The following is a 25,299-nucleotide window of genomic DNA, read 5'->3' on the forward strand; positions in this document are numbered from 1 at the left end:
GAAACGAGGACACGCACATTATATAGCAATTTGTGAGCTCTGAGCTCAGGAAAAAAAAAAACAAACTTCGCCCGACTTTCGCAACAGAAAGGCAAAAAGTTTAAAGCAATTTGGATTTGGGATTGGGGCCAGTTTTTAGCCACCTCACGCAACTTGAATTCCCCCATAAGGACATTGCAACAATTGTTTGTTTGCCAGTTGTTCGTGAGAAAGGCCAATGTCAAGGTGTACGGAACGATTTTCTATTAATACCTGTCGACGCGCTATTTATTTTCGATTTAGTTTCCGAACGCTGGCATTGTGCATTCGACTGCTGTTGATTGTTTGCCACTCATTAATAATTTATAAGACATACCTCGACGGAATGCTATGATTCACCATCGAATGGCTAAAACTTTTGCTGCTGCATCAAAGTTCCTCGCTAATTCGATTGCTCTGTAACATGAGCTAAATTGTTTAAAAGCTCGACGAATGCCAACAATGCTTCACTTTGCCCATTTTTTAATTAAATTTTTGTCAACCTACGGGAAAGCGTTCTCAGTCCTTTGCCGGCTGCAGCACTTTTTCAAATGTCTGTCCATTCTTTTTAATTGACAAAATTGATTAAAATGTTGCTTAACATTTTGCGCCAAACTGACATTTATCTTAATTGCTGGGAAAATGTCGTTGGGAAAATAGAAAAAGCCCGAAACGAAGACCAATGAAATGGGACGCAGATCCAAAAGATGGAGCTCTTAATTAGATAATGGTTGTCAGGGCAGTTTGTAAATTGAGTTTGCTGTAGATAAATGGAACGCAAAGAGATGTCAGTGTAGATATAAAGTATTTAAGTTCTGAAAAAAAATCATTTTCGTCTTATAAAAAATTAGATTAAAATTATGCAAACATTTCTTCCTTTGATTTGTATACTGAAACTAAGTTTTAAATTTGTACGCCAAATTTCGCTTTCATTTTGATAAACTGGGCCACCCGGAATACGTAATTCGTTTCACAACAGTTTCATGGCATTTCAAACAGTTCGCATCAATGTCCATGGATTTTTAGTGGCCAACGCTTTATTTTTATCAACGAAATTCAAAGATTTTCGTTGCGTTGCCAAAAAAATATGATTTAGTACTCTGTTTATTTATGTTCCTCGGCTGCCATTGAGCGACTGCTGACACGCCATCCACGCCCATTCGATATGTAGGTGTCATTTGTTTATAATGTTATTCGGTTGCGTATACTTCTCTTAAATATTTCATTTGCGGCACATTAAAGCATTGTTAAGAATTTATGTGCTGGGCGGGCCGGGCAATATGTGGCAACTACTTCCGCTGGATGTCAAGCATGTGGCAGACAAATGTTCCTCTCGACCAATAGTCTTTGGCCCTTTGCCTCCAGCACTGCAGTGCACTTGACACGTTTCCAAGGAGCATTCTCAAGGACTTTGGACACTTTCCAAGCAAACGGAAAAATCGGTTGCGACGGGCTGTGCAGAAAATCCTGTGAGATTGTCGAGTGTGACTGGCATTTTTATAGGCTGCAGTTGAATTATCGACACATTTTCTATTTCCTTTTTTGGCATCTCCTTGGCCACTATTGACTTTTTCCACCACCGACTGCCAACTGCCAACTGCCAACTGCCAACTGCCTCCGCCACAACCGCCCTCATTTAACTAATCAAAAGTAATTTTAATCAAAGGAAACCTTCGCCGCAGGCCAGGCACATAGATAACGCAGAGCAGTCAGAGCGAAAGCAATTAAAGCCACGTGCAAAGTTTGCCAAAGGTTTCGGGAGAACTTCTTCTAGACTCCAAGGTGGACGACTTCAAGAAGGATTGCTGCTCGATTTTTTCCGTATTTGTCTTGGCAAAGATCAGAGGGAAAAGTCCTGGCCCTTGTGAAAGTGGCTTGGGGACTTGGATTGCCAATCCTTGGGGTCGGGGATGCTGTGGGGATGCTGGGTTAAGCAAACTTAATTAATAAAGGAACGACGCAGCTGAAAGGCAGCTGATTGAAGGCATGCACCTGGAGAAACTGTAACCAATTAATTGCTTTAAAATATTTGTATTATATTCGGAGAACACCCAAAAATAATAATTAAATAAAAAATAATAATAATATCAACATTTTTGTTGTCAAAATAAAATAATGTTTAAAAATGTTTTTAATATTTAAGTTCCAACCATGATTTAAAATATCTTGTACTCTTACTTAGGTAAAACTTTCTGACAAATCTGAATAATTTTTCCTTCGAAGCAAAAATAATCTCTATTTTGATAAAAGAAAAGTTTGTTATTGAAATTCGCTTGTTTCCTTGTGTGTGTCCTGTGTCGTGCAATGAATCGAAACTCATTAAAAACTTTCGCTGTGGTTTCATTAAACCTAGCAGCTGCCACGCCGCCCAACCCCCACGCACTCACGCCCACTTAGCCTGCTCATTGTCTTCTATTAATATGTCAAGGTCTGGGCAAAAACGCACACATTGTGCCGACAAATAAATTTGAATAATTAAAAGGCACACACAAAGAAAAACACACGCAAGGAGGTGTGTAAGAGGAAGCTGAAATAGATGCCGAACAGCTGTCCTTTTATTTTCGGCAAATGCCAGGACAATCTGTTTCCTCCCCAGGGGGCGGGGTCCAGCCCCCTTGATTGTTTAGAAAGGGCGAGAAGAAAGGAGAAAGCTCGGTGGCTCAGACAAATAAAACTGAGATAATCGGGCCGGCAAAGTGCACCCCCCACGCACAATAGACCAAAGCGACAGCTTGACAAACTAATAACAAAAGGTAAGCCGGCTGACAAACGCACTCACCCGAGCTGGCCAAGATCCGAGATCCCAGCTGCCAGATACCCAGATACCCAGATACTTGGAGACCCGGAGGCCAGGCTGAGTACACCAAAGCCCCGGGGCTTTTGGTTGGCTCATTAAAAATGAGAGACACTGTTTTCGTATGCCAACAAGTGCCAAAGTCACTGTTTTAATTTACCCTAGACAAGGGCGGGAATCCCCGACTGTTTGTCATGGTCAGGAGTGAGTTAGTGCTGCTGCTACCGCTACTGCTGTTGTCCTCAAGTGCCCTCATCCATCCAAAGAGCTTGGCAGATCCTTGCCGGGCACACCCACATTACCAGCCAATTATGAAGCGGCTTACGGCCTCAAAAAGTTCCCAACTTTAAGCGACAGCTGACAAAATGTATTTTAATTAAAATTCAAAGAAAAACCCCAGGCCCAAGTTCTGGTAAAACGCAAATTTAATTGAGCGCGCCCAGGACAAGGCAGAATACATTTCTTCACGCCCTATAAACTCGCAAGTAAGCAGATTCCGCTTTTCTTAAGAGCATAACCATTAGACCAAAAAATTCTTTAAGATTAACAAATGGCCTAAGAAAATAAATATTTTTAAGTATTTACATAATGAGGCATGTAAGCTTTCAGTTACTTGTACTTTACTTATGTTTATTTTTCCCTAAAGTACTCAATTGCAAACTTCGCATTATAAAAGTCAGGATAATAAAGGTCTTTATGGGAACGCTAATAAATCTAAAGTTTTATATTTATTTATCACCGCTAGTTTGCAAGAAACATTTTTACAATAAGAAAGCTAAATGAATAGCTTTAAAATCAATAGCCTTCTAAAGTTCTAGATTACTTTCCCACAGAGCTATTCTAAAGTATCAAGAAAAAAATTCGAAGCAAAGAAAAATCTTTTAAAGTATTTTGTGGCAAATTATTTTCGACGAGAATGCAAATGAATTGGGGCCTAATTGAAAAAGCTTTCAGCACGCGCGCTTCGCCCGCTGAAAAGGTCAAAAGAACGCAGCGGCGGAGAATATACAAACATTGCGTATACGCGGTGTGGGTCGCACGCCTTTTCCTATTTGCAACAATTAGGCGCCAATCGCGGGCAATTATTAATTTGACTTGGCTTTCAATTAAGCAATTTGGCGCCACACCCCTTAAGCACCCTCCTGCCGCAACGCCATCCACTAAAAACGTTGATTGTTCCACAAGTTGATTTTTGGGTGGCGAAAAACACTGATGTTTTGGTTGGGGAAAAGTTGGCGGAACAAAAGGCGGAAGGCGCAATGAAAATTGGTCCATTTATGGTGCCGTGTGTGCAATTCCTTACATTTTACGATTTGCAGGCGGCAAGCGCCAAAAATGCCAAAGTGCTGTGTCCCCCACCCGCCGAAACTTTTATGCTAATTTCCACCCACCGAAGCGGGATGGCAAAAGTTGAGTTGAGTTGAGTTGGGCTGGGCTGGGCTGGATACAGCATCAAGTGGAAAACTTTCACAGTATCCAACGTCGACACAGTGTCGAAGAAATGTTTGTTTAGAATTTGGCAGAGCGTTATTTATGGCCCAATAACTTTTAACTTCACATGCGGCCCCATGCCATGGCAGAAAATGCAAATTAGTTGCCATTTGGCCAAGACTCACGTAGAGCCGAGGCGCACAATGGGGCCAAATAAATTTAATTGAAAAGCGAGGCGGTCAAGGGATGCTTTCAGCTTGCCAGGTAAAAACGCCTGGTCAACATCCTCCAAGAATGTCAATTGAATCGATCGACCACAGACAGGACCTGCCAGTCAAAGTGTTTAATTAATGCTTAAATAATTGACAGCAGCAATCTTCAGCAAGCATTTTCATTAATGTGAAAACCACCCCAGCTTCCCTCATTTATCTTTTCTTGAAAATGTCAATTCCGAAGGTTAAGGTCACGCCCACGCAGTCAGGCAAACATTTCCTTTACTGTTTCTTTGATTATGTTTAAGGGTACAACATTAATTTCATAACAAAGCTACACAAATGTATAAATATCTTTAAGAGCATCTATATGATTCGAATTTCAAAAGATACTTTGCTCTGTTCATACTTATAGTTTTGTTTTTTAAACAAACACAAAGGCAATTCTTTGAAACAATTAGCAACATAAGTTGATTTCAAAAGCGTGTTTCCTTAGGCAAAAATTTATTTTACAACCAGGCAAAAACAACAACACAAAAACATATATATTTACTTAAATATAAAGATGTGTTTATAACAATTTGTCGAAATGAATAGATTATGTTTTTTGTTTTAAATGCCTTGCAAATTTAAGCATTTAAAAGTACAACAAAAATATATTTAAGAATTTGTTAAATAATTTTTTGAAATATTTATTGTTTTATTTCGCCTTTTTTTACGGAATCGATATGAAATAAATTAGTTTTTGATCCAACATTTACAACTATACCGCTTTATTGTTTTATTATATAAAAGTTATAAGTAAATACTCTGAAAAAGTTTTTGTTTAAGCTGTAGCATATTAAAAGTCACTTGTTCTTGCCCCAAAACAAGTTTTAACCCCATTTTTTTAAACCAAACACAATGGTAGATATCCAAAGCTAAGTATTGGCCATAAAGTTGATTTAAGCAGTTGACTGGCTTGCCACAAAAAAAAACCATTCAGCTGGTCCCTTCTGCCGTTCTCTTTGAGTCCGCAGTGCCCAATCGCAGCAACCATCTCCAGTTCCATTTCCATCTCTGCCCCTGTCGCCAGTCTCTTTGTGTGTCTGTGGCGGCAATGTCAAAGGTCGCTGTGAATGGTGGCACATAATTGCACTTGACAGCAAAACGACAGCAAAGGCAGTAGCTGCTGCAGTAGCAAAAGCTGCTGCAGTAGCCGCGGCAGCGCTTGTCGACAGTCGCCGAGATAAGGAAAAGTCAAAGCCCAGGGAAAACTGTGAAAGATTGCATAGCGAAATGAATTCAATTGCAGTTTTTCGATGGCTGCAGCTCTCGCTGCTTGTCACTGATTAGACTGGTAGAAGAGCTCCCAGCGCTTTTGATGCAGCGGCACAGATAATTTTCCATCTTTTTTTACGGAGAACGAATGAAACGTGAGCGGCGGCAGTTAACGAGTCGTTGGCTGAACCCTTTTCGATTTGCTCGAATAGGAAAATTGGCAGAAAATGATCAAAGATTGCTTGTCATTACCAAAAATTCAAAACAATAAGGGAGTGTCTTGACTATGCGATACCCAGTTTAAACATAGACAATACCTTTAAGGCCAAACCTATTAAATTAAATAGCATGTTTTAGAAACTTTTATTAATTTAATGGATCATTTTGACTTTATATATTTTTGCTAAAAGAATTTAAAATAAAACAATTTAAAATTTGTGTAACAAAAGTAAATCTTTTGGACTCTATATATATTTATCAACATCTATATAATAAAAAGGTGAACAAAAAATACATTTCTGCCTGATACCTATCTCTTCATATACCAAATACAGACGTCTCTCCTCTGGGAGTAGTGGGTACCAAAATATTGAACCCAAGCTGCAATCGATGGTGCTGCTTCATTTGGTTTGTTTGGGCCAGGGCCAAGCCCAGTTGTTGGCCAGCGAGCAGCTGTCAGCGGCCTGGGAAAGGTTCGGTGGCGGTCCAGAAAACGCTGGCAAAGAGCGTGCCACGGCAGCTGGCGTTGCAACTTCCGCTATTGAGCGCTTCGCTAGGCACCCACAACAACAATAGCTGGCCAGACCAAAAAGTTTTGCACATTTGCGTGTGCTACCAATTTTGGCCAGGAACAGGGATGGCTGGCCGACTAGATGTGGCTGGGAGTTAGAGCATAGAGGATAGAGGATAGGGGGAGTGGGTGAGAAAGCATTTTCCACAGCGGTGTCGAGAGCCTGCGCGCCTGCCCTGACTCATTGGCAGTCATTGGAACTCGTTTGCCCCAGCTGCGCCAGGTGTAATTGCGAAATGTGAGCCAATTTGCAACAGAAAATTGTGTAATAGATAATAAATGAGCTGACTGGCGTGGAATGGAGAGCATGTGCCGCATTTATGGTCCAATGATCACCGATGTCGATTGGCCAGCGAATGAATCATCAATGAGCTGGCCAGAGACACCCTAGATAAGCCAACCAAAGTCTAAGCACAAGTAATGGCCACTTAATCCTTGACGACCAGCATTAATGTGTCACTTGACACACATTAAACGCGAATACAGCCGAGAATTATGGCCCGAAAAGAAGCTCAAGTAGGTGGCCATTAATGTCCTATATCTACTGGAGAGCAAATCCAGAGTGGAATAAGCTAACCAAGAATGGTTGTGGAGAGGAAAAAACAAGAAAAATCGATTAGCCAAGTCAAGCAATCAGCCAGAAATGAGCGGAATGAATCTGTAATAATCAAACTGAATTGAAAGAGGAATTGGGTGAATACAAAGTGAGCTACCGCGACTTGGCTCCACACCCCAGCGAATTCAAATGAAAGCCTCCATTCAATCGTAGCCACCAAATGGAAACCATTTCCGCTCTCACACACATGTCGATGAATATCCTTTAAGAGGGAACCGGAATCAAGCCATAAAAGCATTTAACCGATAATTTGCAATGAATATGATAACCCAAAGCCATTTGTTGGGGTTACTACTGGATGGTACGCACTGCCAAAGGAAAATTACATTACATTTTTCCCATTGACCTTTATTATTATGTTCATTACACTTTTAAGTAACTGAAAATATTGAATTTTATTATTGGATTTCAGCCGCAAATCGATGCAGCGCAGAAAAGCGCGATGATGGCAAAAGGGGATGCCATTAAATATTTATTGTACTTTATACCGTATGCATAAAGTCCAATATCAGCGGCGACGGCTTGTTTGTTTGCGTTATGCCGATGCTATAGTCGGCAAATGCATTTTGCCACCACAAGAACAATCTGAATTTCAGGGGGACTCTAGGGAGAGGATGCACTGAGTCCAGCCATTTGCTGGCGATGCCGTGCCATGTCCCGCAGATGAGTTGCGAATTGTTGCAAAGTGTTGGCCATAAAATCATGGTTGCGGTGAGGCGTGTTAATTATCTCATGTAAACCTGAACAACACACACACACGCGAGATCAATGGCGCAATGCCAATGAAGAAAAATGTTTATCAGAATTTAAACGAGAAAATTGAACTTTACGCTAAAGGTTAACCAAACACGAGAACGAAACTGAAGAAAAGAAAAGCGAGCAATATCTCTTTAAGAAAGCACATTAAACACAAACTTCAAGCGAAAAGAACTCTTGAGTTTTATTTGCATTTTATGACTCATTTTTCACGCCTTCTTCGAGGGTCTGCTGGTGTCAGTTGCGGCTGATAAAAGCCAGGACCAAGAGCAGACCAGAACCAGGACCCCACTTAAATTGCAGGCCGCATAATCCTTTTTGGGACGTCCCTTTTGTCGTTGGCAATAGTTTATATATAGCAAAATGCGTTTGAAATGCTTCCAGCCTCAACGGAAATGCCAGATAATTGAAATTGATATATGACGAGGCCAGACCCAGAGTTGTCCTCTCGTCGTACTTCTAAAAACAAAACGAGGTCTGCCTCCGCAGATAAACAAAGCAGCAGGAGCAGCGGGATGCGGCCCAGTTTGGGAGGTTTGTGGGAGGCGATGTAGCGTAGACTATATTGCGTATATGCCGCCTGAACAGCATTCATAATTTTGCGTACACATGGGAAATGGGTAAACAGAACAGAAAAAGAGGAAAATCCAAGGCGCTCGCACACACATACTTGCGTAGCACGTGGACCACAGGCATGTGGCCGTCTCCATTTTATTTGTTTTTTAATATTTTTATGTGCCCCCGTATTCGCCAGTATTTTTCTTTTCTTTCGATTTATTTTTCGCCTCAATATTCTTTCGGCTGTGTGGAAAATTGGAACATATGCGCTTCACCTTCGCCTTAATTAATATTATTTTGTAAATAATAATTAATTTTACCTCGAGCGTAGAAATTTTTCAGTCCAAAAATAAATAATTTCCCATCGAAGAAAAACGCAAGATGAAAATGATTTTATAATTTATTTTTGAGAGACCAGCGTGCATTGAGTAAAATGGTAATTAACATGATTTCTATATAGGCCGGAAATTGGTTTTTTTGGAATGCAAATTAAATAGCAATGTACTCCATGCTGTTATTTTAAGCGGCTCAAAAGGAAATGTCAGTTGCCCGCCCACTAAATAAATAAACTTTTGCCCAAAATTGTAAGCCCTCTGGATTTGATACAAACCATCAGCGCCATTCCACTTGACTCAAATAATTGATGAACCAAAGGGCCATAAATTCCCAATACGCAAGTCGGAAGTTGTTAAGCTCAAATAAATCGCCTTGAATCGGATGCAATCGCATAAATATTTGATAGAGCAGTGTATCCTGAATGGCAGAAAAAGCAAAATCACGGGGCAAAAACCAGTGTTAAGCATACGCCGTGTTGCCAGGCGACCAACAAACCAAAAAACACACACGAAAGGTGCGAAGAAAAATATTATTCGACGCTAGGCGTAGTGCGTGAGCGAATAATTTATACACCTTTTGAAAGATTTATGCGGCATGACTTTGGGCCAGGCAATTCGCGAAATCAAAGCGTGAAATTCAATTAATCTGAGCAGAAAAGACTTCAACGAAAGCCCTGTATTAGTGGGGCTTCAGGACACTCTCGTTAGGACTGGCTCTTGGTGATTCATAACTCGCGTAATTCCAACTGGACACTCTGACAGATGAATCAGATGAAGTTTTGACGCTGACACAGCAGAAAAAAGCGATATTTCGGGAACTACAGTGGGTTGGGCTGCTCATCTTATTTGGGTTAGCCATCGATGCTTATATGTATATATGTTTATATATGGCACATCGATAACGGTACGGGTATTCACCGTTTGCCTCTGCTCATGCTGCTGCAACTCTTTGGCCAAAAGCGAGCCCCAGCCAAAAGCCAAAACAAACAAATAAACAAACAAACAAACGACGCTGCCAAAACAGAGACTGAAGCTGCAGCTGAAGCAAAAGCACAAACAAAGCGAAAACTGCAAAAGCATAACAAAGTGCAAAACTTTTTTTCAGTTGTTTGGTTTTGCTTATGGAAAAATGCAAATAATAGTAGAGTTGATGGAGGGGGGAATTAGCTTGGAGCACGTGCATGAAATCGCCAACGAAAACCTCCCCTACACAAGAAAAATTGTTAAATTTATGTTAATTTAATTTCTTTAATGAATATTGGTTAGGTAATTGTATGATATTAAAAAGAATTTAGTCACTTTATAAGATTAGGAAAAGAATACATATTTTAATAACAAATAATAAATATAGTAGAAAATGTTTGTTTGTTAATTAGAGCTATATATGTATATAAAATAATAAATGATTTTATTAAACTAGATTTACCATAAAAATATTTAGGACATGCATTTTTTAAAAAAGCACATAGATAAGATCGAAGATCTTGTTTCGATTTAAATATATTTAATTAAAAAGTTTTTTTATTGAACAATTTTGTGAAATAGTGCAGGACAAAGTTATCAAAAATTGAAATTTTTCCTGTGTACAACCTCAACGGTTGTCAATGCAAAAACGTTTGCTGTTTCTTGCTTCCTTGAAAATTCGAGATAGAAAATTGACTGGATTTAATTGGCATTGCAACTGCAACAGTGTCATGCAACTCCAAGTGCAATGCCTTGCCACACAAACAAATTATGCAAAATGCTAGAGTCTCTGCGACTCTGATACCGAAAAACAATGCTGCCTGGGATACGTGAGAATGATGCGGCTAATGTTCAAATGATTTGCATACAAAGTTGGGCAGGCAGAGGGGCAAAGTCAATGGCCAGGCAATATGCAGTCATGAACTTGCTTGCCATCCCACATGGATTGAGACTTTACCCTGGACGATAGACCCTTTCTCTGGGGCCCAAGCTCATCAATCTTGCAGGCAAAATTAATTGAAAATTTGGTCAACCGCATGTAACTGATCGAATCAAAATCAAAAGAACAACAATAATAACAAAAACAACAACAACAGCAGAAGGGCACGCAAACAATTTCCACACATTGAACAAAAATAATAAACAAAAGCAGAAACCAAAACATCGGAGGCAAGCACAACGGCAGAAAAAACGCACACAAAACTAAACAAATGCTTAAAATGCGATGCTGAATAATTGAACACAATACGCAGACAATCGTACAGAAATGGAAATTTTGTTTACAATTTTTCTCCCCTCTCCGTTCATATGAGTATATATAGATTGGCACATAAAACAACAACCAGGCTGTAATTGTGACAGTTGACTAACTCTTTTGCTTGCCGCCTGTTAGCGTTGAAAACTCTTTATTCGATGCTTCCGTCAACCGCAGCAGTAATGAAAATAAATTTAGCCAACAACCCCAGAGCAGCTGCAACATTGGCTAGCCAGCAGCAAATATGGCAAACACATTTAATTGCATTTGCAAATTGTTTAGTGCAGTCTATTCGCTCAAGCACCACAAATATAAAATCAGAAATGTAAGATGGTTGAAGTTTATTTGAGCAAAGCCAATGACAAACACAATTGAAGGCCATCGTGAAATGTTTGAATATTTATCTTCACCAATATCGATGACTAATGCAGCGGAGATTCCAATTTACACAATAGATATTTCACAGATGAATGTAAACAATTCGGCGGAATAATATTCCAGACGCACACGAATATAACGAAAGTGAAATACTTAAACATATACTTTGAACTCTAATTCTAGTGTTGCCAATAAATCTTCCAAGATATGTGAAAGCGCTGTATGCTAAGCAAAATGTAATTATTGACTATTAACTTTCCTATTATAGTGCTACTTTAAAAATTTAAATGTGAATTGGCCAATAAACCATGAGGTTAATTAAAAATCAATAAAACTAACTAAATAAAAATTATTGCTTTACATTCCTTTACCAATGAACGAACATTTTCATTCATTAAATTTAAATGATCCAATTAAAGTTTAACTAAGTGTTACTTTCACAAAAAATCTTAACCCCTCAAAATCTTTCATTTTTGTTTTCTGAGTGAAGGAAGGGAAACAACCGGCTATAGAAATTTGAAAACTATAGAAAATATTTTCTTCTTAAGTTATTGTAAATAAGTTCTTAGTAAATATTAATTTTGGAAATGTTAGAGGTTTTTGATATTCTCATTAATAAAATAAAGCAATTATATAAAGCAAATTAAATCCAATGCTTATATATTTTTATCAGAATTTTAAAGTTCTGTAGAACAGCTGAGGATAATTGCAGAATCGATATTTAAAATAAAATTCGCCATACTGCCAATGGTTCCTATAAGATCATCCCATTCAAATGTTTAATTGTTCACTTACTGGAACATAAAAACACAATTAGCACAGAAGATAAATCTTAAGAGGTATAAACCGAACGACTAGCGCCCAGCCGCTCCTCTGGGAAAAAACGGAAGAATAGAAAGGGGATATTCCCCGAGCTCACCTTGGCCTGAAATGTGATGCCGTGGAAGAAGGCCTGCTCGGCGTGGAGTGGCACCCGCAGATCCTGGTCATCCTGCACCAGATCGTACGGCGTCGACGGCATTCTCAGATAGTTCAATAGCACCGATTCGGACCACTTGTAGTATCATGAAATGGTTTTCATCTTCCTCGTGCTACGCTTGTGCAGCTGATGGCGCAATTGCCATAAAACGCCACTTGGCCGACGCTTTGGTTGCTGGTTTTGGCTGGGATTCGGATTGGGATGGCTCTGGTGGCTCTGTGCCTGTGTCTGAATCTGAATCTGTGTCGGCTGCTGGTTCTGACTGCCTCCCAGTTGGCTCATGCAAATTGTGGTGGGGCGACGAGCGCGCTCTCTGATTGATTTGCTATTGCTGCTGGCCAAAACCCTCTGACCCCCTTCTGTCCCACTTGGCCACGTTGAGCTCTTGCTTAATCTCAATTTATGAGCTTGCGGTTGCCGATGCTGGCAAATTGAATTGCGTCAGTTGGATTCTTCCGCTGTGGCCTTATTGCTTTTACGTTTTATGACGAAATCGGCTCATTCACTGCCAATTCGCGCTGTTTCTGCGGTGTATCTGCAAGTGGAAAGAAGACAAAACAGCGATCAAAAAATTTGAATAGTAGAAAGGCATTAGCGGGCTATTCTGTAATCAAACGTCGCCTAATCGCTATGACTCCGTTCAACCAACGATCTGTCTATTAAAGTGAGTCATTAAGTCGATGATTTTGAGTCAGCTTTGGGTTCACTGGAAAGCAGCATGCTGATCACGAGCTTTAATTGACTCACAGACTAGACAAGCTCGTGGTGCGATGACACCGTTGCCAATCGAATATTGAATTGGTTTTCGATTCGCATTGGAACTTGGACCCCCGACCACCTATACACACGTGTCTTCGTGCTCGCATTTCGAATTCGTAATTCGATTTGTTGTTTGGGAAGTGTCCGCACTTAAATTGAGCTCGAGTGATGAAAGAAAATATTGTTTGTTTACACATGGTTTGTTATAAAGACAAAACAAAAAGGAATACAATTACAGTGAGGGCTCTAAAACAAAAACTTTCTAAGCTCACCATAATAAGCCCCATTAGCTTATAATATTTAACTATATTGAGCGTGCACTGTTTGCGGACACAGCAAAACTTCAAGTTCTATAAAAATGACTATTTTGCTATTTGTGTCTCTTTGTTCATATCTACATTTTGATTTAATAATTTATGAAGTGTCTAGACCTTAATTACTTATTTTGACTGCCTTATTGGTATTAATTATAATTAGAAAATAATTATTAGAAAATTATTATTAGAAAATAAACAAACAAACAATTAAATATTTGTACTTTTCTTATTGTAATGAAAGTTTATCCACATGTTGGATAGATATCGCAGAAGACTATAGTCAAAATGTATTATACAAAAGTGTCTTGTGTCTTGGTCACAATAATGAGGTATTTTGGATTTTAGTCTGCTTAACAAATCTACAGATTATGGAGTCGAGAGAAACTTAAAGTTTGACGTCAACAGCAGCTTATTATTTAACTATTTTTCTCTCTAGTTGTTTCTCTTGATTAACTCTTGCTAATTCTATTATAGTTTTCAATAAATTTACTTCATTTGACCCCAATTTTGATTGTGCAAATTTAAAAAAATATGTAAAAATATCAATATACATAAAAAATGCAATAAATATTATGAGAAAGATAATCTTTAGATGCTTAATGAAATTATTTTTATGTAAAATTAAATAATTTCAATTTATATTTATGTCTATAATATTTTTGCCTATATAAAGCTTAAATTGACTTTTAGTTCGAGCATCTTCTCTTGTTATTAATATTGAATATTGTGGATTTTCTCATGCTTTGCTTGAGCTGCTTAACAAGTTGATAAGGCCCAAACAAAAGTTTGAACTTAACGTCAACAGCTGGTTAGCATCTATCTCTTTCTTTGCCCCTCTCCCCATCTCTTTCGTTTGTTGTCTTTTGCTCTTTGTGTTGTCTTTGTCTTTTGGAGCCTCCGTGTTGGCGGAGTCAGTTGAAAGTCGGGCCAGAGGGTCACGGACGTTTACGCGTGTAAATGACAAGGCAGCCAAAGCGCAGCCCAAAAGCAATAACAAAAACAGCCAGGAAAATATACAAAAAACAACTGCAAAAATTACAACAATAGTAGCAACAAAAACAAGGTCCAGAGATGACTTTAGTTGTTGCCTCGTTTGTTTATGGGCCTCCTTTTTTTCGTTTGCCTTTCGCGAAGGCTCGAATTGCTTGGCACTGACTCCCCAGTGAATAAATATGCTGAGCCAACTTTTTAAAGGCCCCGCCGAACTCACTCCCCTTCTCTTTCGCTCTGCACATTGCCTCTTTGTCTGGCATTAAGTTATCAATTTGGGTGTCGATTGAGTTCAAATTGCCAGCAGCTGATACCGCCGAAACCCCAACCGCCCTCCCCTTTTTCCCACTTGGATCGGTTTCGAATGGAGGGCATTGGGTTGAGGTTGGTCGCAAGTTGACACTTTTCGGGGAGCGACATAAATCAGCTTTGTTTTGAGGTCAGCCTGCATTCATACGGGGATTAGGAAGGTGCTGAGCTTGACCCGAGGAGTTTAACCTAATGGACGCTTCTGTTTGGAAATTGCTTGAACTTGGAATGCTTTAAGCTTGAGAATCTATGGTGGAGTGAAAACCTAAAAAAAAACATATAACTTCGATATCGTTATTTGATGATCTGACAAGAATTTAAATGTCACTTTAAAAAATGAATTTGTGAAAAACTTGGTATTTTCTTTATTGCTTAAAGCAAAGCAATGGTCGTTATCTGTGCAAATGGCTGTTATATCACATCGCTTCTGATTTACAACTTACAAAAAAGGTTAAAAATAATTTAAAATGCAATGCAACCTCTAATTAAATATATATAAACGTGCTATCCATTTACTTTCTATTTGTAAATGTGCATAGTACTTTTGATACCTTGAATACAAGTGACCATGCTTTTTTCCACATTTCCTCAAGAACGTTTTCTTATCTCACAATCTTGAAGTACAGAAGAGCTTCTCAGAAAATTCTTTTGAGACTTCACAAAATTTCCTTTGAAGAACTTCACCTCCGTTAATTGTTCTTTTAGGCCCTTTGCCTTGCTCTAGTTAATTTCCTTGCTTCCCGACCAGAGTTCAATGTTCGTTCGCCCACAACCATATATCATCGTGTTAGGAGTCTAAACTACCTTACCTCCGACGCCATTTTGTGGCCACACACACACTCCTGCACACATATATGGACAATAAGGTTCAAGTACCTCAAGAAAGCAGCCTGCACATGCGTCGTACTAGACAAAAACCCAGCCAGCAAAAACGAAAGAGACGGCACTGCAGTTGCCCAGCACTTAACACCCACCTCCAGCTGCCACTCCCCTTCCGCCCACCAGTGGTGCAACTACTGAACTCAAACCTCTATGCTACGCACGTCGCTTTTGGATTCTTCAGTCTTCTGGTTTACGAGCAACTATCGGTTTCGCATTGTTCGGTGCCTCATGCTTTTCCGAGCTACAGTTAAAAAAACGTAAGTTAAAATTCTGCTCAAATTAAAAATATTGTCGAAAGAGGAAAACTTAGAACACGATTTTGTGATGTGTATAATTACAAAAACAACAACAACATCAGTCCTCATTATTTTAAGTAATTTATTTAAACGATTTAAAGAAATGGATTATTTAAAACAATTTTCAAAGAAATTTTAAAAACGATTTTGACAAATAGATAGAAGAAATAACATATTTAGAACATATTTAGAACTTAACTTTTTTTCTTCAACCTTTTTAATAATAATATCATTCAAATGCGAGTTTCAAAAATAAGTAGAGCAAAAAACAATTAAATATCCAAAAAAATGTACTGAAAGTTGTTAAAAACGCAAAAATCTTAAAAGCAGAAGCTGTCTTTTATTTGGTTTTGTAAGTGCTAACACTTATTGATAAAGCCTTGTATAGAAACTTTTCTATTACAAAATATCGTAGGTTGCAATATTTGAACTTTACTATAAAATCTTTCTTTTAGTCCTTGCAAAATTATGGTTTTCATAATTTTTTTTAAATTTTTCTCTAAATTTTTTTGCAAGTGCATGTTCTTCTGAATACGTTTTGTTCTTGCGCCCGCGCTTGATGGCAACAGCAACAACAGCAACAACAGCAACAGCAACAACAGCAACAGCAACAACAGCGGCAACTGCCACTGCAACTGCAACGGCGACTGCGCAGCCAGCAGAAGCAGCAACAAGAGCCACAAACCCGAATCGGCTGCAAGTGAATGACTTGGCGAGCCCTGAGTGGCGTGCTTCTTGGAAAAGAAGCAATCGCATTCGAGAGCAAACCGGTTTTCACGACTGGGAGCCGTATTCCGATTCGGAGTCAAAGTCTTGGTAACTTACACGCTCACTTCCTTTCCGGTTCTTGGTTATACTGAGTATATCAGTTAAACATATATATGGCCAAAAGCGGGTGCGAGCAGGATGGCCAGAAAACAAAGCCCAAACTGCAGTCAGCTGCAATTTTAGCTGTTGGCTGTTTTTCAAGTTTTGCGCTCGAACTTGCAATTACGTAGCAGCGAATGAAGCGAATCGCTCGCCAGCTTTTGTCATGCCCGCAATGAAACAAGAAAGGAAAAAAAGGAAAAGATATTTACTGCTCAGTCGCAGCCTCCGCGGTTGCAGTTGCACTTGCCGCAAGCTGTTGCCGTGTCAGATTATGCAAGAAAAAACGAAACTGGTCGCGGACTGATTGGTATTTTGAGTATTTTTTGTTTTCGGGCAAAAATAACTGCGCCCCTCACACGCGGGAAAACTTGAAAGAAAATTGCCAAGTTCCCGGGCGGCTTCCCTCTGTATATTATTTTTGTTATTTTCTGCCAAATAAACAGACGAACAACGGCAATTAAACAAATTCCGGTGGCCAGCATCAAAAGACAGAGACGGAGCAGCTGCGTTGTCTCCTTTACGGCCAAGAAAGTCCGGTTGTGCGCAGGCAAGGCATCAATCTTGTTTTCGATTTCAAAGAAACTAACTGCTGTATAAAAAGGCAACTTGCTTCGCCTTAGAAGCCCATGAGCCCCTAAGATGGCCCGAAGATCCCGATCTGCCAACTGGGTTCTGATGTCTCGCCATTGTCGTATGGCCATATATTTATGAGGCAGACAGCCAACACATATAGTGAGTGGGGGGTGTGTGGGGGGGAGGACAAACCGAAGAAGAAGAAAAGACGGCTGGGCGATGCAAAACTTTTTGCCTGTGTATCCATAAGATACATTTTGTGTGTGTGTGTGTGTGTGTGTTTGTTGAGCGCCTATAAATAGCAGCGGGCGGCCACTCAGCCTGTGTCTGCTCCTCAACCAACCCCTTCCACAACGCACCTCACAAAAATTTTGGTCTAAACCGAAAAAGAGAAAAAAACGTAAATACACAAAAACATAAATCTATTGGGCAAAACAGCGATTGCCAAATCAACCGGGTTGGGAGGTTAGCATTGATTTTTACTTCTTTTTTTCGGGAAATCTGCTCAAGCATTCGTTCATTTGGGGATCATTAAGTAAGCGTTTTAAGCCCCAAGAAACCATAAAATATAACTCTTGAGCCTAGACACTAACCTTGAGTGTGAACTTTTCCCCCTGACTTTTCATAGTACATTTAACTAAAAGATATTAATGATCAAACAAAGCGGAGTGGAAGCAAGAATCGAAATGTTGGTGGGTCAGTTATCAGCAATTTTGTCATTGCCCTGAAATTTATCGTTTATTATGCGTCTGCCTCGCCGGTTTCCGTGTCAGTCTGCATTCGTGTGTATCTTGCAGATGCATTTCACCAGAATGCTGCGTTGTAAACGGCAATCAAACAGTTCTCGCTTCGAAATTCTATATATATATACATACATATATACTATGAATGTATTCTTATTATTGTTGGGCAATAAATTATAAAAATAATAAACACGACTGTGGCCGTATTTCTCGTCTCATTTTGGCACACATTCAACTAATATCTCGCGAGATCTGTACTGCAGCCCAAAATGTATCTAGAACGCGTCGCGTAATCAGTTTTTTAGCTGCGATCTGCAAAAATTCTTTTCTTCACTTTTTCTCATAGTCTAAGCAAAAAACTTTCCATTTCTTTGGCGGCGTGGGCAGGTCGAATAGTTCTCGAATGTCATCCGAATGGGTGGACTCACCAGTGTCTTTTTTTTCCCTGCCTTGTGGGTATATAGTTTCACAGTTATCACATACACACACACACACAAATACACACACAACACCTACGGATATTTAACAGGTCTCGGCTCGTCTTCGGTTCTTTTCTTTTTTAATCTCTTTTTAGGGGTTCGCTTGGTCGGAGGTGATTTCAAAAATTAACTGCCAATTCTCGGAAGACGAGGCTTTTCTACCTATCCAATGCTCTCAGCTGAATGGTAATAAACACAGCGTTGTTTAAGTTTGGATTTGGTTTTGTATTTTTTTTTTCCTGTTTGTTTGAATGTGAGTTGGCGCCGACTTGTTGCTATGTTTGCCTGAGTACGATTTTTTTCCTACACGGGTATGAATATTAAATAACTTTTTTGCCAGTTCTGTTTTACGGCGTCTTTATTTGCAAAACCACCGTTTATTTTCTTTCCTTACTTTCGAAACGGAAATGCTTAGATTATGATCGGGTAGAACTTCACTTTCGTCACGAACATAAATAATGCCCAGTGCAGATTGGATTGGGAATGCCGTAAAACCCGTTTTCGAGAATGCAAGCGAGCACACGACAATTGTGAATATAAGAATACCAATATGTTGTACCTTATTTGCTTTTGATGGTTGCGGTTATGGTTATGTTTTTGAATTTAAATTTTTAACGGAAAACGACTCGTATTACGTGCGTGCGAGACGTCGAAACCGATACGGGACCGTTTTATTTATTTGTTTTTGTTTTTTCTTTTTGTTATTTAAGAAACGCAACCGGTATGCAGAATTCTCGCTTTTCGAAGCGACGCCAGACCAACGATGACGTTGCGTATACGTATACGCCAGTGTCTGACCACAAAGAACGCCGAACAACAACTGCGGCGGTTCGGTTGTTTCGTTCAGCAGAAAAGCACTCCGGCGATACAGGGTGCATTTCCCTGTTCGCCTCGGAAAACCAGTTTTCGGCTCTCTCTCTTAGCCCGCTCTCTTAGTTTTCGCGAGGCATTCGGAAACGCTCGCTCTCTGCGGCAACGAAAAGCGAAAGCCGTTGACCAATCACATCGCCCCAAATACACGTGCTCGACGCTGGTTTTCCGTGGAGTGGGCATGGAGGGGGGAGTGGGGCGTTTTGGCCCAGCGTTCTAGACAAATTTCTCTGTTTTGGTTTGCGTGCGGCGAGAGGCTGGGGCTCTCTTCAAGTCGCCTGAAGATGCGTCCACAGCCACAGGGTAAACATGGTCAGACATTGTCAAACATGGGCCAGCATACAAGGGCTTTTATTGAAAAATCTTGTCTCCCAAACATGGCAAATTTGGGGAAAATTGTAACTTAACAATTTAACAAAAATCGAATTTCCCTTTCACAACATTTTAATTGTTAAACAAAATATTGAATGTTTAATTGGTCTTTAAATGGTAACAAGCTAAGCAAAGGAGTAATGTGTTATACTATCTATGTAAATTCAAACATTTAAGTACAACAATAGAAACAAAAGAAACTTTCTGGCAAAAGCTAGTATTTCTTAAAATGGTATTATGGTAAATATATATTAAGAAACTGTCTAAGGTAAAAAATAAAAATTCAATAAGATTTAATACAGGATGGTAACGTAACATTTCTCTAAAAGTTTCCACTTTACTGTCTGATAATACTATCTCGAAAAATTTGTTTGTAAAAAATACATAAAATATGATAAAATAGAAAATAAAACATTATTAAAAAATTTGAAAAAATATAATTATGTAGCTGCAAATATCATATCAATACCATCTTTGTTAATAAGTTTCTCTAGATATTTATCAGCAACGCTCCAAGAACCCTCTATATTGTCCCGAATCAAGGTTGACATCTAAATTCTCAGCATACCGAAAGTAACCAGGTATATGGGCGGTTTTCGAGACAACCACAACCTGAGCTTGTTGACAACTCAGTTCGCATATCTGCGAAAATTTACGCATAATTCAGCGGATCCTGCGTGCGGCTGTGTGTGTCGGTGCAGAAATTGTATTCATGGGAAATATGCAAAAGCATGAAGCCGCAATCATATGAAGGGCACAAGCTGGAGACCGCAAAAAGGATGACAAACAAGCGCAAACTCGAAAAGGATGCGGCCCGGTTGTCAGGCTAACGACACGGAACGCAGACAAATGAACGGAGAATACTCAGCTCAGTTAGCCGCATTAGATGCCAGGATGTGCCAGGGATACGGAATGCGGTCAAGGATTCTAGCGCAACTTGCAGAATTGGCCGAGATGGGGGAAATGCATTCGAACTGGTCAAATATTTGCAGTATTTTAATTACTTTTTTGTCTAGAGTTTCTGCAACAGTGGCACAGGAATAGAGATTGGAAATTAAAAGAGGCAAGGAACAAGTTCAAATGTCTGTCGCCATTTCCCCGCCCCCCCTTTTTTCCCCTCGTATAGTTGGCCACTTTTTTAATTAAAAAAGCGCACAGCTGAAAATGGCGCCCGCAAAATGGCGAACAATTTCACAGCTTAACATGGCCAACATTTGCGGGCTGACAGACTTTAAATGCTCCCGAGATACAGGTCCTTTTTAAAGCCTTTTCCCGAAATGCGTTCAATCATGGAAAGTTTTCCCCTTTGGCCTGTGTCAATTTTCACTTAACACATTGTCGAAAAATCTTAAGCAACCCTACTTAGGCAATGCCATCAACAAGGATTCGGCTTCAGGTTTCAAGTGGTGGGCCCAAAAAAAAAAAAAAAACTTTTCCATTTTCCCGCCCACCTTGTGTAAACTTTTCAGGGATGAGCCATTGAGTCGGCAGCTTTAAAAGCAAATCAATTAATAACTTTTTCCAACTCACAAGCACATACACACACGTTTTTCCCATTCGAGCAGTGCCTAAAAGCACGCTCATTATTTTATGCATAAATTATATTACGATGGAGGCGAAACCCATTTGACATAAAAATTTACTGCACATGTTGTGCGATGAGATGAACAGACGAGGCGAACTTGATAAGCTTCAGGATAAAACCAATAAATTTATTGTCGCAGAAGTCGACTGGAGTCTGGAGTCTGGGGTTGGCAGCTGCTTTTCGGGCTCCCGTCCTTTGTGTTAACGCTTCGTTAAGTCTGCGTTAATTTATGTGGGCGTGGCTGCCTCTAGGCCAGGAACCAAATGACTTTGATAAACCAAATTGTCTTGTCTCGTCTTGTCTTGTGCTGGGGGAAAAGTTGTAGGCCGTTAAATCCGTCTCAGCCGGAGAAATCAATCAGCAAAGCAAATAAATGCAATTAATGCCACATTACGCATACGCCGTGTGGCACGGCTTGGGAATATGTCCTTGCTTCTCGACAGGCCGTGCCTTAAATTATGCCAAGCAACAATTCATTGCAATTTTATGCATGTCAACGACAAGAAGGAAATGAATAACCCGTCTCGACTTTATGCAAAAGCACGAAATAAGAGCAGACGACGTGAAATATGAATGAAAAAGGAAATCAAATATGCACTCGCCTGAAAATTAATGCGACACGCTCTTCAAGCAACACGCACTTGACTCATTCAGCCTTTTTTTCCACTCCTCTTGCCCAGTTTAACTTGTTTAATTGAAGGAGAAGCAGCGGCAAAATGGAAAAGCTAGGAAGCGGAAGTGGTAAAAACTTGTTGAAAAGTTGATGAGCAGTTTAAGGTTCCGGACTGTGGTTTTTCTGAAGTTAAAACAATACATAATTCAAGCAAAAGTAATTTGTATTTCGGCTCAACAATACCCTCTGAGGGTATCAATCAACAATTTCAATATATTTTGATTGCAAGTGAGCCGAAACCGAAACCAAAACCAAGATAAAATCAATCATCAAGCTGGCTTAATAGAGTCAAAAGGATGTGTATATGCAAATTTGACAAACAACACTGAAAGCAATTTGCCAGGGCAATTAGAAACGTTCAAGTATTCAAGCCAAGCCACAAATCATTTTCAAATATTCTCCCGGAAATGGCAATGGCGCGTATTTTCCCTCAGTTTTTCCCAATTTATAATTGAGCCTGTGGATACGCACATTTAAGCCGTAGGACTTAACGCTAATGACGCCCATTTTTCAATGCCCTGCAATCCGTATACCATTAGCGAGCCCCCAAATCATTTGTAACTTCCACTAATTAGCGTTTATTCGAAGTAAAAATGGCTGGTCTGCCCGGTTTTCCCACCATTTAGCTTGGACATGTGGCCGCTGCTGGTCCCCGTTTTGCTGCTGTTTAACGAATCCAGTTGGCTGAATCCCATCCTGGCCAGCATCTACAAGGAAAAGCACCATGAAACAGTTCTGCTGCTCAGACATAGCCAACAGAGCAATGCATTTGGCTTGGAGAGGCTCTCCTGGCCGGTTCTTAATTTCAACGAGCAGATGGACTTCTATGTGAAAGGAAGCCACAACAACAAAATGCTGGTACTGTTTTGGCAGACCGGAAATTCGAACTTGGATTCGGATTTGTGGCAGGCACTTGACCGAAGTCTCTTGAATATGAGGACAGTCAGTGTGCTACTGTTAAGGAAATGGGAAAAAGTTCCAACCATCGACATTGCCAACACAGCGGAACATTGGCGCTTTCTTCATGTGGCTGTGATTGCACACGGAAATAGGATATTTCGACTGCAGCCCTATGCTCCGCAACGATGGCTGGAAATAGACCCAGAAAAATCACGCATCTTTGTTAAAGTTCGGAATTACTATGGCAAAGATATACTGACTCTACCGGATCAATTTCCACCACGTTCGATTGTCTATCGAAACGCGAAAACAGGAGGTCTGGAAATGACGGGCTACGTTTACAAGTTTCTACTGGAGTTTTCCCGAATATACAACTTCACCTTTCGGTGGCAAAGACCCATTGTACCAGGTGAGCGGTTGAATTTAATTCTACTTCGAAACATGACCCTCAATGGCACCATCAACATGCCCATCAGCCTTTGTGGCTTCGAGGCATCCAGTAAGTTTGGAGTGTTCTCGAACGTGTACGTCATGGAGAACTGGTACATAATGGTTCCGCGAGCCCAGCAAATACCCACCGCCGATGTATATGTGGTGGTGTGTGGGAAAAATTTCCTGATCGTCCTGTTGATCTCCTACTATATATTCACCATTCTGGACACCTGCTTTGGACCACTATTGCTCCAGAAACGTGTGGATTGGTCGAACCTGGTGCTGAATGAACGTATGATATCAGGTATTGTGGGTCAGTCCTTCAAGATGAGTGCCCGGAATACCATCAGTTCGCGGTTAACCAATGCCACTTTATTTTTACTTGGCTTGGTTCTGAGTACCCTTTTTGCTGCCCATTTGAAGACGCTTCTGACCAAGCGACCCTCATCTCGACAAATTTCTAACTTTCAGCAGCTTCGTGATTCCCATGTGACTGTCCTTTTTGAAAAGGCTGAACAGTTTTACTTAGACGAAAACATGTGGGAGCGACCGATTCGAGCCATTAAGGATCGGTTGACTTTCAAGGACACCGTGGAGTATAATGCGCTCAGGAGTGGCCTCAATAGATCACAAGCTTTCTCTGTTCTCACGTCCGATTGGCTAATTGTGGCCAAAAGGCAGGAGCTCTTTAAGCAACCGGTATATACAATCCAGCCGGAACTACAGATCATCGGCACAAGTGTCTTGCTTTCGCTGGTTATGCAGTCCAACTCCATCTACGAACATCATATCAATGATCTTATCGAACGGGCCCAGGGAGCCGGAATCGTGGAATATTGGAAACAGCAAACGCTTCGGGAAATGGTCACCCTAGGCATGATCTCTCAAAAGGATCCATATACCCACATGGCTTTCCGAGATTTTAAGGTGGGCGACCTGTTCTGGGTCTGGATTTGGTTGGACTGCTTTTTAATTCTGGCATTTTTTATATTTTTTATTGAGCTTTTGGTTAATTGTCTCATTAGGAAAAGCCAATAAGGTTTTTGTAACCCCTCCTTACAATAAAATTGACAACTCATTTTATCCAAGCGTTTGATTAATTATAAATACCTGACCTGAATTGAACCAACCTAATTGTATTTTAATTAGTTTACTTAAAGCACTCAAAAGAGCTTAACTTCTGATTATTGCTGTTTTAACGAATAGGTGCAGGTTTTCTTTGAGTGCTTAAAAAATTAAATCAAAAGGTGTCTAAAAGTGTATAATAAAAAAATTAACGTCGCCTTTTAGAAGAAATCCATCAAACTTCTAGATTGTAAATATGTTGTTGCATACTTTTAAACATCTTTATAACTAGATTCAAAATTTAAATAGTAGATAAATAACACTGTTCATTGCTCTGCTTATAAAACTTTATTCTTCTTAACTCGTACCTAGACTCTGCAACAAAGTCTAAAAAAATTGGTTTAGTAAAACTTCAAACACCATCTTAAACTTGTAGAGACTGTCAACCCTCTGAATCTCCACACCCAGGGCCCGCATATATATTGTCCCACTAGCTAATGGTCCGCAGCACTTCCCTCAACGTTGACATAAATCAAACATTTCGTCGGGATTACTTTCAAAAAATGTCACTGCCATAGCTGCTGTTGGCATTGACGGGGTTTAAGCGTTTGCTTAGTTTTTGTTTTCACCAACGGGCCTCCGTCATTCAATCATCCTGGTTTGCGTTACACAGGATGTACGCCACCATAATTGACGTTTACGCCGGTTTATCTTTAAGAAAATTCACCCAGCCAAACAGACGGGCAGACAAGCTGGATCTGCCGCTTATTGGCCAAGTAACGGGGGGCATTATGGTAAAATCAATAATGCAAAGGCTTTCAGCATATCGTGGGTGGAAA

General features: G+C 40.0%; 2 protein-coding genes across 4 annotated transcripts in view; one reads left to right on the top strand and one right to left on the bottom strand.

The window, feature by feature from the left end:
• Positions 1–19,381, bottom strand: part of LOC108150232 (capon-like protein) — a 45,888-nt gene extending 26,507 nt beyond the window's left edge. For 2 of the 3 annotated variants that reach the window (XM_017278287.2, XM_017278282.2), the window contains exons 1-2: positions 19,123–19,381; positions 12,286–12,880 (exon numbers count right to left, since the gene is read on the bottom strand). In XM_017278287.2, coding sequence (XP_017133776.1) covers positions 12,286–12,387 — 102 coding nt within the window. In that variant the 5' untranslated portion in view covers positions 12,388–12,880; positions 19,123–19,381. Of the gene's footprint in view, positions 1–12,285; positions 12,881–18,512; positions 18,921–19,122 lie in introns of those variants that run through there. The other variant, XM_017278283.2, reaches the window with a different exon arrangement.
• Positions 19,382–22,696: 3,315 nt separating this feature from the next.
• LOC108150096 lies at positions 22,697–24,433 on the top strand. The gene has a single exon (XM_017278059.1). It carries the CDS (start codon positions 22,697–22,699, stop codon positions 24,431–24,433), a length of 1,737 nt encoding a protein of 578 aa, XP_017133548.1.
• Positions 24,434–25,299: the final 866 nt, after the last annotated feature.

This window comes from Drosophila elegans, unplaced genomic scaffold, assembly GCF_018152505.1.
Source record: "Drosophila elegans isolate 14027-0461.03 unplaced genomic scaffold, ASM1815250v1 contig_208, whole genome shotgun sequence".
Taxonomy (NCBI): Eukaryota; Metazoa; Arthropoda; class Insecta; order Diptera; family Drosophilidae; genus Drosophila; species Drosophila elegans.

What these genes read in the sequence shown, in the direction of transcription:
- LOC108150096 (XM_017278059.1), top strand. Translation starts at nt 22,697, where the DNA reads ATGTGGCCGCTGCTGGTCCCCGTTTTGCTGCTGTTTAACGAATCCAGT.